Here is an 11,697-nt window from a genome sequence, read left to right as displayed (position 1 = left end):
GATGACCTTCTAGTTCCCCAGAGGAGGGTAGGAAGGCTGGAATGGACCCGTGACTCCACAGCCAGCTCCCTCCACCCGTTCTCTGAGGGATCTGCGCGGGGCGGGTGGGCTGGGCGGAATGAGCAGTCTCGGCCTGGCACCGTGGAGGCGCCTAGTGGCCGCGCCCTCACAAACATGGTCACCAGAGCTTCCCGCGGAGATAACACCCTGCCCCGCCCCGGCAACTCTGAGGCCGTCCCCTGCCCCCACAGTCTTAGAGGTTGCTTGGTCACGAGGGGGGCTCCCCTGGCTGGAATCACCCCTTGGGGATCTCCCCAGGGGACTTTTCGCTGTGGTCTGGGTGGGCTTTCCATGCACAGGGCTGCAGGAGGTCAGCTAGCCCGCGGGGTGGGGTGCGGTGGGCGCGCATAGGCTGAAGGGGCAGGAGGGGGCGAGGGTACCCTTGAGAGTGCCCTCGAGCTGCAGGATGGCCTTGTCAAAGTGTGGCCAGAGCAAGTCTTGTGGCGAATTTGCATTTGTTTGCATGTTGGGTGGGGGAGCAGGTGTTGGCGGGAAAAGCTGCTGGGGGCAGAGGAGCGCCTTTCTGCTCCTGGAAGTCCCTCCCCCGCCCCCATCCTGGACTGTGCGGACTCCTGGACTACCTGCCCTCGCCCTATCCCCTCCCCCACGCCACGCCCGAGTCCCCATGGATTCCTTGCGTCCCTGTCCTTACTCTCCCACCTTCCACCCCCTACCCCCCCATGGAATCCTGGCTGCTGGAAGGGGTGGACCAGATGACCTTTGCGGGCGGCCAGCCGGGATCCGATGTCACCAAGTCCAAGTCCCAGATTCAAGGGGTGGGACGCTAGGGGCGGGGTCTCAAGGGGGCGGGGGCACAGGCCCCTGAAAGCCGCGCACCCCGCGGGCGCCCAGCCATCTGTGCCGTCCGCCTTCATCTGCACCGTTTCCAGCTGCCTGCATCTTCGACCTGTGCCGCCATGCCCAAGTGCCCCAAGTGCAACAAGGAGGTGTACTTCGGTGAGGGGTCCCGGGGCTGAGGGCGGCAGCCGGGCGCAGGGTGGGGGCGGCGCAGGTGGGCTCTTGCCGGCGGAGCGGAGACCTTAGCCCTTCAAGCGGAGACCCCCCCTGGGCTCCGCCCCACAGTCGCGCGCTGGCGTCGAGTGTCTGCGGACTGCTTGGGAGCTCTCGCCCTGCCTGGCCCTCCTCGGGGTCGGCTTCGAACCTCTGGCATCAGTGACGGCTGTTTTTGTATCTTTCCTCTGGGTTTCCCAGTCTCTGGCTCACAGGCTCCCCAGATCCCTCAGCTTCTTCTCCCCTCCTCCTCCCGGGGCGCACCCAGGGCGGGACCCCGCAGGGAGGAAGGAACGTGGCCTCCAGTGCCCCTCCCCGCGCTAAATAGAAACAGACGCGGAAGCCAGCGCCCGGGGCCCTAACAGGGCATGCTCCCGTCGTGGCGCCCTTCTTCTGGGCCTAGCTGGAGGGAGCGGTCCAGCGCCCTCGCCCAGCCCCGGTTACCACCACCCACCGGAAGGAGGGGTGGGAGGAAGTGGGAAGCTCCCCCTTGAGTCATCTCTGGGGGAAAACCGATAGCCTGGGGTCCGCATCACCTCCCCACCACCTGCCCCCCCACGCCCCAGCGCTGGGTCCGCCTGAAGCCCCTCTTGTTTAGTATGGAACTGGCAGGAAATGCAGGGGCTGAGCACAGGGGCAGGCTATGAGAATGGCTTCGGACAGGTGACTGGGAGGGACTAGGAGACCTGGCCGGGTACCAGGTGGTGAGCAGGTTCTCCTGTGGGATCTGATCTGCAGCTGAGCGGGTGACGTCCCTGGGGAAGGACTGGCACCGGCCCTGCCTCAAGTGTGAGAAATGTGGAAAGACGCTGACCTCCGGGAGTCACGCTGAGGTGAGGTGGGAGCTGATACCCAGACCTGGGGGGTGCGGGACATGTGGTCCCAGCCTCTCACCACCCTTCTCTCTGCAGCACGAGGGCAAGCCTTACTGCAACCACCCCTGCTATGCAGCCATGTTCGGGCCCAAAGGTATGCTCCCCCTGATCTGACCCAGCTCCTGACCTCCCCCCACCCCACCAGCCGACTCCCAACTAACCCTTTCCTTTGCAGGTTTTGGGCGTGGAGGAGCTGAGAGCCACACTTTCAAGTAAATCCAGCCCAGCGGCCCCCTTCCCAAGCTGGACATCCCTTGGGCCTGGAGGCGGTTAGGGATGCGGAGCCCTTACTTCTCCATCCTCTCTGCAGACCCCACCCTCTGTTGGCTGACCACTCTGCTTTGCTGTTGCTCCTCCAGGCAGACACTGGGTCTTGTTCCCCAGCACCTGAAACTCCTCTGTAGCCCTGGACACCCTCAATAAACTTTAAACACTCAGAAGGCCAGTGGCTGTGTGTGTGTATACACATTCGCACGCAGGTACATGGGCTCAGGTGGGGTCTGACCTGGATCTTGCCAGTGGCCACCCTTCCTGCCACAGTAGGCATTGTCCACTGTCTCTGGTCATTGACGGGGTAGGCGAGAAGCCAGGTTATCACCTACAGATCATGAATACCCTTGCATCATCAGACTGGCAGTCCTGGGCAGGGATGGGCGTAGGGTTGACAGCAGGGGCTGGGTGGGTTCATGGTGTGAGTTAGCAACAAGTCTTGCTGAATCTGAGACCTTCTTGGAGGAGTTTCAGTGAAGACACTCTCCTCGTCCCCACCCCATGACTGCCGTTGAGCTCAGCCTCAGCCAGACAAACATGCTGCCCCTCATTTGCCCCAGGAATTGGCAGGGGGCGGGAGATATGAAACCTTGGCTTGCCTCAAAGTATGAGGCTTTCTGCAAATTCCCAAGTCAAACCAGGCAGCAGCTGGTGCTGAGCATCCCTCAGACTTCGTCTCATCCAGCCTTCCCAGAACTGGAGGAACTGTCTTAGTTCTGGATATGTTGGGGGTCCTGAGAGCCTGAGCTAGACAATCAGTGTGTGTGTCCCCAAGATGTGGGAGCCTAATTCTTCTGATAAATGAATGTGGGGGACAAAGAGGAGCCCTGTGATTATATTAGGTAGTAGAACAGGGACCAGTGTCCACTGGGCATGGCATGCGCCAATTCAGGCTTTGAGCCAGGAAGGGATGGTACACCTAGGTCGGTGGTACACCTAGATTGGCCCAATCTAGGCCAAGTGGGCTTAATTCAGCCAGTGTGGTCAACCAGTACTGTCGACCATGCGCAAAACACTGAAACTTGGAGACTACCACTCTCTTCCCCCCAACCCACTGCGTTCTGCCTGCAGTCTCTCTCTCAGCCACCCCCCCTCCGGCTCCCCCTCCTCCTCATCTTCTCTCTCCACCCACTCCCCCTTAGGTCACCATGTATGGGGGTGCAGTCCTGTGTTCATGAAACCTGAAACTGTAAAACCTGAAACTTCTATCCTTTATAAAAACTCACTTGGATCACAAACCAGGCTACAGGGTGAGTTTCTTTCTCGTGCGAAGCCAAGAATCAAGGTATTTCCCACTGGAGGAATCAAACAATTAAAGTTCGGATGCAGTTCACAAGATCAGCAGTTCAAAACCACCAGCTGCTCTGTGAGAGAAAGACGGGGTTTCTACTCCTGCAAACTCATGGGGGCAGTTTATCCTGTCCTATAGAGTTGCCATGAGTTGTCATGGACTTGATGGCAGAGTTTTGTATTGTTTTTGGTAAGATGGGGTGGACAAAGTTTGGGGACTCAAGTGACACCTGGTGGCCAGAGTTGACACTAGTGTGGGGCAAGATGCATACTCTTGAGCAGTTGGCTGCCAGTCCCAAGGGGAGTGGTGGACACTGGCTGACACCTAGAGGAGGAGCAAGGTCATTTTGGCTGAAGGCCCTTAGAGGGAAAGGGCTAATAGGGGTCAAAGACTCCAAATTCGGAGGAATGTGCAAAGGTGCCCAGAGCTCTGAGGTTGTGAAATGGTATTAGGGGGACAGCCAAAATGACCTCTGGGCTGCAGTGTGGAGGAGAGGGAGGGATTCTGTGTGTGTGTGTGTGTGTGTCGTGGGGAGAGCATTTTAATTCCGGGCCCACCAGTCCTTAGGCTGGACTGGTCCGTTTGGGCTATTATAAAGTCGGTGTGCAGGGCATGGGGGCAGGGTTGAAGGCTGGTGCACGTGGGAACCTCTGAATGTCTGTCTTCTTGCATTTGGGTGTAGGTTCCCTGGGGTCCCCTCGAATAAGAGCCATTAACATGCAGTGGCCCTGTAAATCTAGGGTTAGCGCTGAAAAAAAGGCCAGTTTGCAAATGGAGGGAGCGGCCTGAGGGGCGCTGGCCAGGCTGACCTGAGGTTGGGGGTGGGGGGAGGCGGCGGGTCAGCGGCCAGCCTTGCGCGGGCCAAGCCTCCCCATAGTCCTGCTCCTGGAGGCAGCGCCCCGGACTGGCCGGAACACCACCGGCTAGGCGATTGAGCGGCCTGGAGAGCGGAAGTCCTGAGCCCCACCCTAGCGTGGGGGAGGAGGGCCGGAAGCGCCACCACACCGGAGGAGGGTTACTGCACTCCAACCCTGACTGGGCCTTGGAGGCCGAGGCGGGCGGGCGCAGCTTTTGTGAGCAGTGATTGGACACTGGGACCAGTCGGCGTTGTGGATTGGGCGCAGACGCCAGGACAGCGCGACACTGTACGCAGGACTGTGGGGGCGGGGCCGGCCGGGGCGACGGCGATTGGGTGCTGAGGTCCGGCCGGCGGCGGTGGCGGGCATTCTGAGCGGGCTGCATGGGGCGACGGCGGCGGCGGCTGGAGCGGCAGGCTGGGGCTGGGGCAGAGGCCCTGCCTGAGGCCATCGCCGCGCTGAGCCGGACACTGCCCACCAGGCCCAACCCAGAGACGTTCCGTCGCGCCAAGTTCGATCTCCCGGAGGCGGTGAGCGTCGCGGGAAGGGCGGACGGGCGGGAGTGGGCCTGGTGGGCGCGGGGAGGCAGGTCCCATTGACCGCCCGCCATTTGACCCCTCAGGCCCCTGCACTCTGGCGACTGCTCTTCCACGTACTCTTGCGGGAGGACGACGGCACCGCCGTGCCATACCCCGGTAGACCCCGCCCCGGCTAGCGGAGACCACACCCCCGTCTGTCGGCCCTGCTCTGCAAGCCCCGCCCCAACGAACCCAAGACTACACCCTTCACCGTAGGCCCTGCTAAAGCCTGGCGCGGTAGCCCCCGCCTACCCGTAGTCCCCGCCCCTCGACCAGCTCTTGAGCCCCACTGGTTAGCCCTGCCCTACCTATGCAAATCCGGTGCCAGTTTGCTCTCCCCTTACCTCCCACTCCACAGACCCCACCTCACTTTCCCCTCCCCCTAACCTCCCAGTCAGTGTAGAATTTACACACCCAGTCCGTCTCTGTCCCCTGTCCAGTGCACCCCACAGAAAACCTCTGTTATGACCAACTCCCTGCTGGCGGCACCTCCAAGGCAAGCCTCAGCTTAGGGGTGGTTTAGGGTCTCTGGCATCTGCTGCGGTGGGGGTGGGGGACGGGGCCCTGAATTGACTGCCCAACGCTACCCCCAGAGGCCCAGGTCCGCCTGGTGAAGTCAGCACTCCGTGCCCACGGTTACCCTCGGCCCGCACTCACACAGCTCCCAGAAGACGGCTCCCAGGGCAGCCGGGAGCTCCTGCTGGCCCTGTCCTGGCTCCTGGCTGGAGGGTCCCTGCTAGGGCGGTTGCTGACCCGGACCCATGTGCTCACTGGGGACCAGATGCCTATGTGTGAGGTGGGTAAAGGTTCAGTCACTTGCACCCATGTCTCCTTGGTCATGGTCAGAGCTTCAGCCCAGTGCTCACTGTGCCATCTACCACTTAGCCCTCAGGAATCTCTGCCGATGGTCATTTGTGCTGTCCCATGAGAGCCCAGTACCTGGTCCTGGCTGCCCTCCCCATCCTTCCTGGGCTGGTCCGTCACCACAGGCCTGCCTCTCCCCCGCCCCCCAAACTGATCTTCAGAACAGGGTCCAGCCCCATCTCTCAAGAGCTCCTAGCCCAGGGGCCCTGTCTCCACTGGGTCCTGGGACTCTGGGTACAGGCCTGACCACCCCCTGCAGTGTGAAGACCTCGCCCATGCCACGGCCTGCCTAGACCTGCCTGCACCTTGCAAGGACACCAGCAACGGCCTCGACATGCGCTATGTGCAGTGGCTGATGGGAAAGCTTCGCTTCCGGTGGCTGAACCTCATATGTGGTCACCAGGAGCAGTGTGCCCTCTTGAGCAAGGTAGAACTAACTGCCTCCTTGGGCTGCACCCTGCCCGCCGCCCCCCACACCTGCCCATACAGCTGGAACCTGGTCTTGGTTAGGGCTCGTGGGTTTGAGCGCTGTCCTGGCGTGGTGCCCTGGCTGGGGCAGGACTGGGCAACATTGGGGCAGGAGAGCCAGTTAGGGACAGAAGCCAGGTTTCAGGGTGACCTGTCCCTGAGAAGTCCAGAGGGGCTGGAGGTTCTGTTCCTGGATGATAAAAAATGTGATGGGGCGATGCTTGGTAGCCCCTCAGGCCTGGGGCTGGCCGGGGCAGTGCAGATGCAGGCCGACTGGGACAGATGGAGGCCGGGGCTTGCTGGCCCAGGGAAGCACTGGCCAGGCGTGGAGGCACCCTGTCCACTGCTCTGCCTGGCTTATGTCCCTTGTGAGTGTGACCTCTGCAGGATGGAATCCTGGTGTCCACTGGAACCATTGCCCAGGTGATGTCGACCTGGGCTGTAGCCAGGTAGGACTGATATAGCCTGTAGAAGGGGAACGGTGTCTTGGCCTGCTGCCCTGGCGCTGGTGCTGGGTCTGTGGGGTCCTCAGCACAGAAGCCTGGCTGCTCTTTCGGCCGAGCCCTGCAGGAAGCGGGGAAGGAGTCTTCGGAGCTAGCTGTGTCACAGGTGAGGTTGTCAGCGCACAGGACTTCCTCTGGCCATATCTGAGGCCTCCGGTACCTGGCCTTGACCTGTTGCCCTCAAGCTGGGGAACGTGGTGGGAGAAATGCTGTCGACACCCCCATATCATCTTGGTTCCTCTTGGTAACTGGGGCTCGGTATAAACCCCCGACTTGGACCGTACCTGATGGGTGTGCAGAGGAAGCACGGGGTACACCGGTGTTACCCATATGAGGTCACCAATGAGTGTACCGACAAAGGCTCAAGAAAGCCCATCTGTATCCACTTCAGTGAGAGAGAGGTTTGATCAGCCAATTTAGCGAAATTGGGCACCCAAGCCTCAGATGACCCCAAAAGGGGCCCTGCACGCCCCACGCTGGTTCCTGAGAGTTCTACATTCATTCCCTAGTTTGGGAGTCCTTCTCCTGGCTCCTCATTGACTGAGTACTATGGGGTTAGATCCTGTGGGTCAGCCGCCTACTTAATGTAAAGTTCCAACTTGGGGCAGATGCTCAGCCTCCCTCCCTTGATTCATTGCGGTCACAGACTGTCCCCAGGTGCCTGTGCTCTTGTGATGACCCCATCAGTGATCAGCTGTGCTCCGGCTACTTAGAAACTTTGTGGCCTTTTGATCCCTTAATGGCTGACGATGGGACTGTTGGGAACTTATTTCTCACAGCAGGGCCTGGAGGCAGTCCGCTGGAGGTCTCTGGGGTGGTCTGGTGTGGGCATTGGGGCAGCCAGTAGCTTGTAGGCAGCTCTCCTGTAAGACCCCAAGTAGGGTGTCTCCTGGGAGGTTGGAGCTGGGCAGGTTGCCAAGGGCTCTGGCCTGAGCAACTTCTGGGCCTCTTTCCTTCTAGAAGGGCCCTGGTTCTGGGGGAGTCCTGCTCCCGAGACACTCCTCTTGTGGGGGGTGGGGGGTGGTAACTGCTCTCAGCCATGGCTCTGCTGGCCTTTTCTAAGGTCACTAGTGCCCTGGCTCTATCTGGCTCTGCCTCATGGACTACCCCCAACCTGTTCACCCCCAGCTGAGGTGCCCTCCACAGGCCTTACTGGCTGGCGGCACCTATCAGGAGGCTCCCCAACCCTAAGTGTGCCACCTGGCCCTACACCAGCAGGAGAGGGAGGGTGTGTCGGAGTGCCCCATTCCATGCATCGTGGACCGAGGCTGAGAACTTGGGTACAGTGGGGAGACTTAGCTGAGACTTCCGCTTACAGAGTTTAGATGCTCCTCTGCGCATGGGCCTTCCTGCTGGGCCCTGAGAATAGGTGCTTGACCTCTGTCTAGCCTATGCACCTGTCTTTCAGATTCACCAGTACACCCAGGGCTGCCACAGCAACCAGAGCCTGGGCCATCTGTCTGCTGCTGAGACAGAGCTGCTCAGAGACCCAGAGGCAGGTCAGCAGGTGAGGCTGGGCTGTGTGCTGGAGTGGCGAGGAGGAAGAGGGCAGGGCTATGTGTATCTCTTTGTGTTTGCCAAGGTCACTGTCATCACTGACATGTGGCTTCCTTGTGTGTGGCTGGTTTGGGGCCAAGGGAGAGATGTCTTCCCTGCTGAGATCTGAGGAACACAACCCATGGTCACTGCCAGTCTCTAAGTTCTAGCAGCTGGTGGCCCTCAGTCTTGGAGATGCAGGGCCTGGAGGCAGCCATTCTCTTTGGCCTGGTCCTATGTGGCTGGGAGACATGGCTCACCCAGCTGGGCAAAGGTACTGGCCCCGAGGACCCGGCTTCACTTGGCATCCAGTGGGGTGATTGTCTCTCCCTCAGCTTAGTGTCTGTTCTTTCTGGGTCAGGGCTGCTGGGCCTGGGAGTGTTGAGGACGGCTCAACCCCAGGCTCTGCCTGGCCTCCTCCCTGTCCACAGAGAGTGTGCTCTCTTGACACTACTGCCCTGCTCTGCTGCTTTCCATCATTCCACCGTCAGCACCATCTCCCTGGGGTTGGCAATGTCTTGGTGTGCGGCTACCGAGGGGTGGTGGGGAAAGGGTGTCCTGTGTGTGGCTAGTGGCAGGCTGAGGTGGTGGTGGTGGTCCTGTGTGTGGCCAGCTGTCTTGTTATGTGGCTTGCTGGTGATATACTCTGGTCCCCTGCTTGTGTCTCTGGTCAAACCGACTGGGCTGTGTCTCTGGTCAAACCAGCCTAGAGAAAGGACTGGTATTTCTTTGCTGTGGGGCCCTGGGCCCTGGACCATCAGCCAGGGTTACCTTTTGGGAGAGACAGAGATGGAGAGAGGTCTAGACATGTAGGGCTGAAGTGATCGTGTATGTGTGTGTGCAGGGGGGAGAGGAGAGCGGCTCTGGGGTTTGTGAGGGCATGCAGGAGTGGGACCTCAGTGCACGGGGAGGTGGTGCTGTGGGTTCAACTTGGTGCATGGCCCTGGCCCTGGGTGCCCACTGTGCCACAGCCTCCTCCATCCTGGCAGCCCTGCCTCCCTGTCCAGTGGCTGTCCTCTGTACCTCTCACCTGGGTCCCTCAGCCTCCTCCCTGATCCTGGGGCATCTCAGGCTCCCCAGTCTGGCCTCACTCTACTTGGTCTTGCGCTGGGGGCCTGTGGGGGAACCTGTCCAGTGCCAGACCATGTCTCAGTCCCTGGACTCAGATGGGTGTGGGTAGCTGGTGTGTGTACATCTTCCTCAAATCGGGTGCTAAGGCCTACAGTGGAGATGGGGGTGGGTGGGGGTGGAGTGGATCTGGGCCTCCCCCTGACTGCTGGGTGTCTGCAGCTGCTGTGGAGGCTGGAGCGTGAGAACGGACGCCTGGAGGCTGCTCTCGAGTGGCGGCGCCTGGAGCCGATCTTCTGGCAGTGGATGGTAATGCCAACCTCTCCTGGCTTGGACCCCAGCATGGAGCCCCCCTGTCCCAGCTTTTGTCCTGAGGTGCTGGGCTGGAACTGGGGAACAAGAGGTCAACCTGCACCCTGTGTCTGCCCTCTGGCAGCGTCATCTCACACTGCATGGTTCGGAAGGGCTGTTCCCTGTAGGGCCATTGACTGCTGCCAGCTGACAGAGGGCTGTTTTTTGATAGCATGGACAGCTAGACATGAGTTCAGAGCTCTTGGGTCCCCAGTTCAGAGGGAATCAGGACCAGCGCGGGTCTCTGCAGACTTGGGGCTGCCCCACCACTGCTAGCACTCCTTGCTCCCTGCTCCCCATCCCCCTTTCCACTCTGCTTGTATAGCCTCCTGTCTAGCTGAGGCAACTCTAGGAGTGGGGCACAAGAGAGGCTTCCTGTTTGCGTCTGGGAGCTTCAGAGGTTGTAGGGAGAGGGCTTCCTATGACAGCTTGGGGTTGTGTGTGTGTCCATTTTGGACACACAACTGGATATTCCTCACCGAGACCCTCCAAGAGGGTGTCTCCAGGGTGCCCTCACCATTCTCTGCTGGGAGCTCCTTCCTCTCTGAAGGTAGAAGTTGAAGAAAATTAAAATGAGTCAATAAGACACAGAATATGACCAGAATTTTGAGAACATTTCAAGAACAGGTTTGAAAAATTGACACTAGTGATACCCTGACAAGCTGTGGGATGAAATAGACAAGAAAGAAAAGACCAATGTGGATGTTGGAAGAGACTCTGAAACTTGCCCTTGAACATAAAGTAGCTAAAGGAAGTTGAAGAAATGAAGTAGAAGAACTGAACAGGAAAAAATTTCAAGGAACAGCTTGAGAAAACAAAGCATTGATACACCGTGCAAAGATGAGGAGTTGGAAAGCCAAAGAACTGAGGAAGATATTGAGGAAGGCCTTGAGTTGCAATGTTTAAAGATTCTGTGAGTAAAATATTGAATGATGTAGCAAACAACACCAGAAGACGGCACACACAGAGTCAGTGTAGCAAAAAGAACTGGTCTGCAGCCAATGCTTGCAAGAGCAAGAGCCTATAGTATTGAAGAAGTTACACCTGCACTGAATGCATGAGGTAAAACAATGGAATGGAGTACCAACCGGATGTTTCAACAAGCTAGTAAAGACTATGCCATTTGGAAGACAGCTACCAGGCCAACCAACTGGAAGAAATCCATATTTATATCCATTCCAAAGAGAGGTGACCCAATAAAATGCTCTAACTATAGAACAGTGCCATTAATATTACATTATATGCAAGTAAAATTTTGCTGAAGCTCATCCAACAATGTTTGCAGCAGCACACTGATGGGGAGCTGCCCGAGGATTCAGAAGAGGATGTGGAACAAGGGACGTCATTACTGATGTCAGATGGATCTTGGCTGAAAGCCGTGAATGCCAGAAAGATGTTTACTAACTTGTATTTCATTGACTCTACTAAGGCATTCGACTGGCTCATAAACTATGGATAACCTTGAGAAGAATAGAATTCTGGAAGACTTCACTGCTCATGAGGAACTTGTACATGAATCAAGAGTCTGACACCGAACAAGGCAATACTGTTACTTAATGTCAGGAGAAGTGTGTGTCAGGGTTGTATCCTCTCACCATACTTGGTCAATCTGTGTGCTGAGCGAATAATCTGAGAAGCTGGATTCTGTGAAGAAGAATGCAACCTCAGGTTTGGAAGAAGGCTTATTAACGGCCTGAGATATGCAGATGATGCACCCTTGCTTGCTGAAATGGGGAAGCCCTTGCTGCTGAAGAGAAGAGCTGCAGCCTTCAGTGCAGATTATAGTTCAGAAAGAAAAATAAAATCCTCACAACTGGACTAATAGACAACATCATAATAAATGGAGAAAGGTTAAAATTGTCCAGGATTAGGGAGGGAGGGGAAAAACGAGGACCTAATGCCGGGGGCTTAAGTGGAGAGGAAATGTTTTGAGAATGATGAGGGCAATGAATGTACAAATGCGCT

General features: G+C 58.1%; 2 protein-coding genes across 4 annotated transcripts in view; both read left to right on the top strand.

The window, feature by feature from the left end:
• Nucleotides 1–920: 920 nt before the first annotated feature.
• Nucleotides 921–2,386, top strand: CRIP1 (cysteine rich protein 1). The gene is made up of 4 exons (XM_004698833.2): nucleotides 921–1,017; nucleotides 1,810–1,904; nucleotides 1,983–2,040; nucleotides 2,122–2,386. Exons 1-4 carry the CDS (start codon nucleotides 978–980, stop codon nucleotides 2,160–2,162), a joined length of 234 nt encoding a protein of 77 aa, XP_004698890.1. The 5' UTR covers nucleotides 921–977; the 3' UTR covers nucleotides 2,163–2,386.
• Nucleotides 2,387–4,747: 2,361 nt separating this feature from the next.
• Nucleotides 4,748–11,697, top strand: part of TEDC1 (tubulin epsilon and delta complex 1) — an 11,446-nt gene continuing 4,496 nt past the window's right edge. For 2 of the 3 annotated variants that reach the window (XM_045288227.1, XM_045288226.1), the window contains exons 1-6: nucleotides 4,748–4,894; nucleotides 4,987–5,059; nucleotides 5,536–5,738; nucleotides 6,066–6,233; nucleotides 8,186–8,284; nucleotides 9,604–9,690. In XM_045288227.1, the coding sequence (XP_045144162.1) occupies nucleotides 4,748–4,894; nucleotides 4,987–5,059; nucleotides 5,536–5,738; nucleotides 6,066–6,233; nucleotides 8,186–8,284; nucleotides 9,604–9,690 (777 nt within the window). The remainder of the gene's footprint in view (nucleotides 4,895–4,986; nucleotides 5,060–5,535; nucleotides 5,739–6,065; nucleotides 6,234–8,185; nucleotides 8,285–9,603; nucleotides 9,691–11,697) is intronic. The other variant, XM_045288228.1, reaches the window with a different exon arrangement.

The sequence above is a fragment of the Echinops telfairi genome, unplaced genomic scaffold (genome assembly GCF_000313985.2).
Source record: "Echinops telfairi isolate 266 unplaced genomic scaffold, ASM31398v2 ScPeMD7_18;HRSCAF=68, whole genome shotgun sequence".
NCBI classification, from domain to species: domain Eukaryota; kingdom Metazoa; phylum Chordata; class Mammalia; order Afrosoricida; family Tenrecidae; genus Echinops; species Echinops telfairi.
The sequence above is the reverse complement of the archived record's forward strand: the minus strand, read 5'-3'. Positions and strand labels throughout refer to the sequence as shown.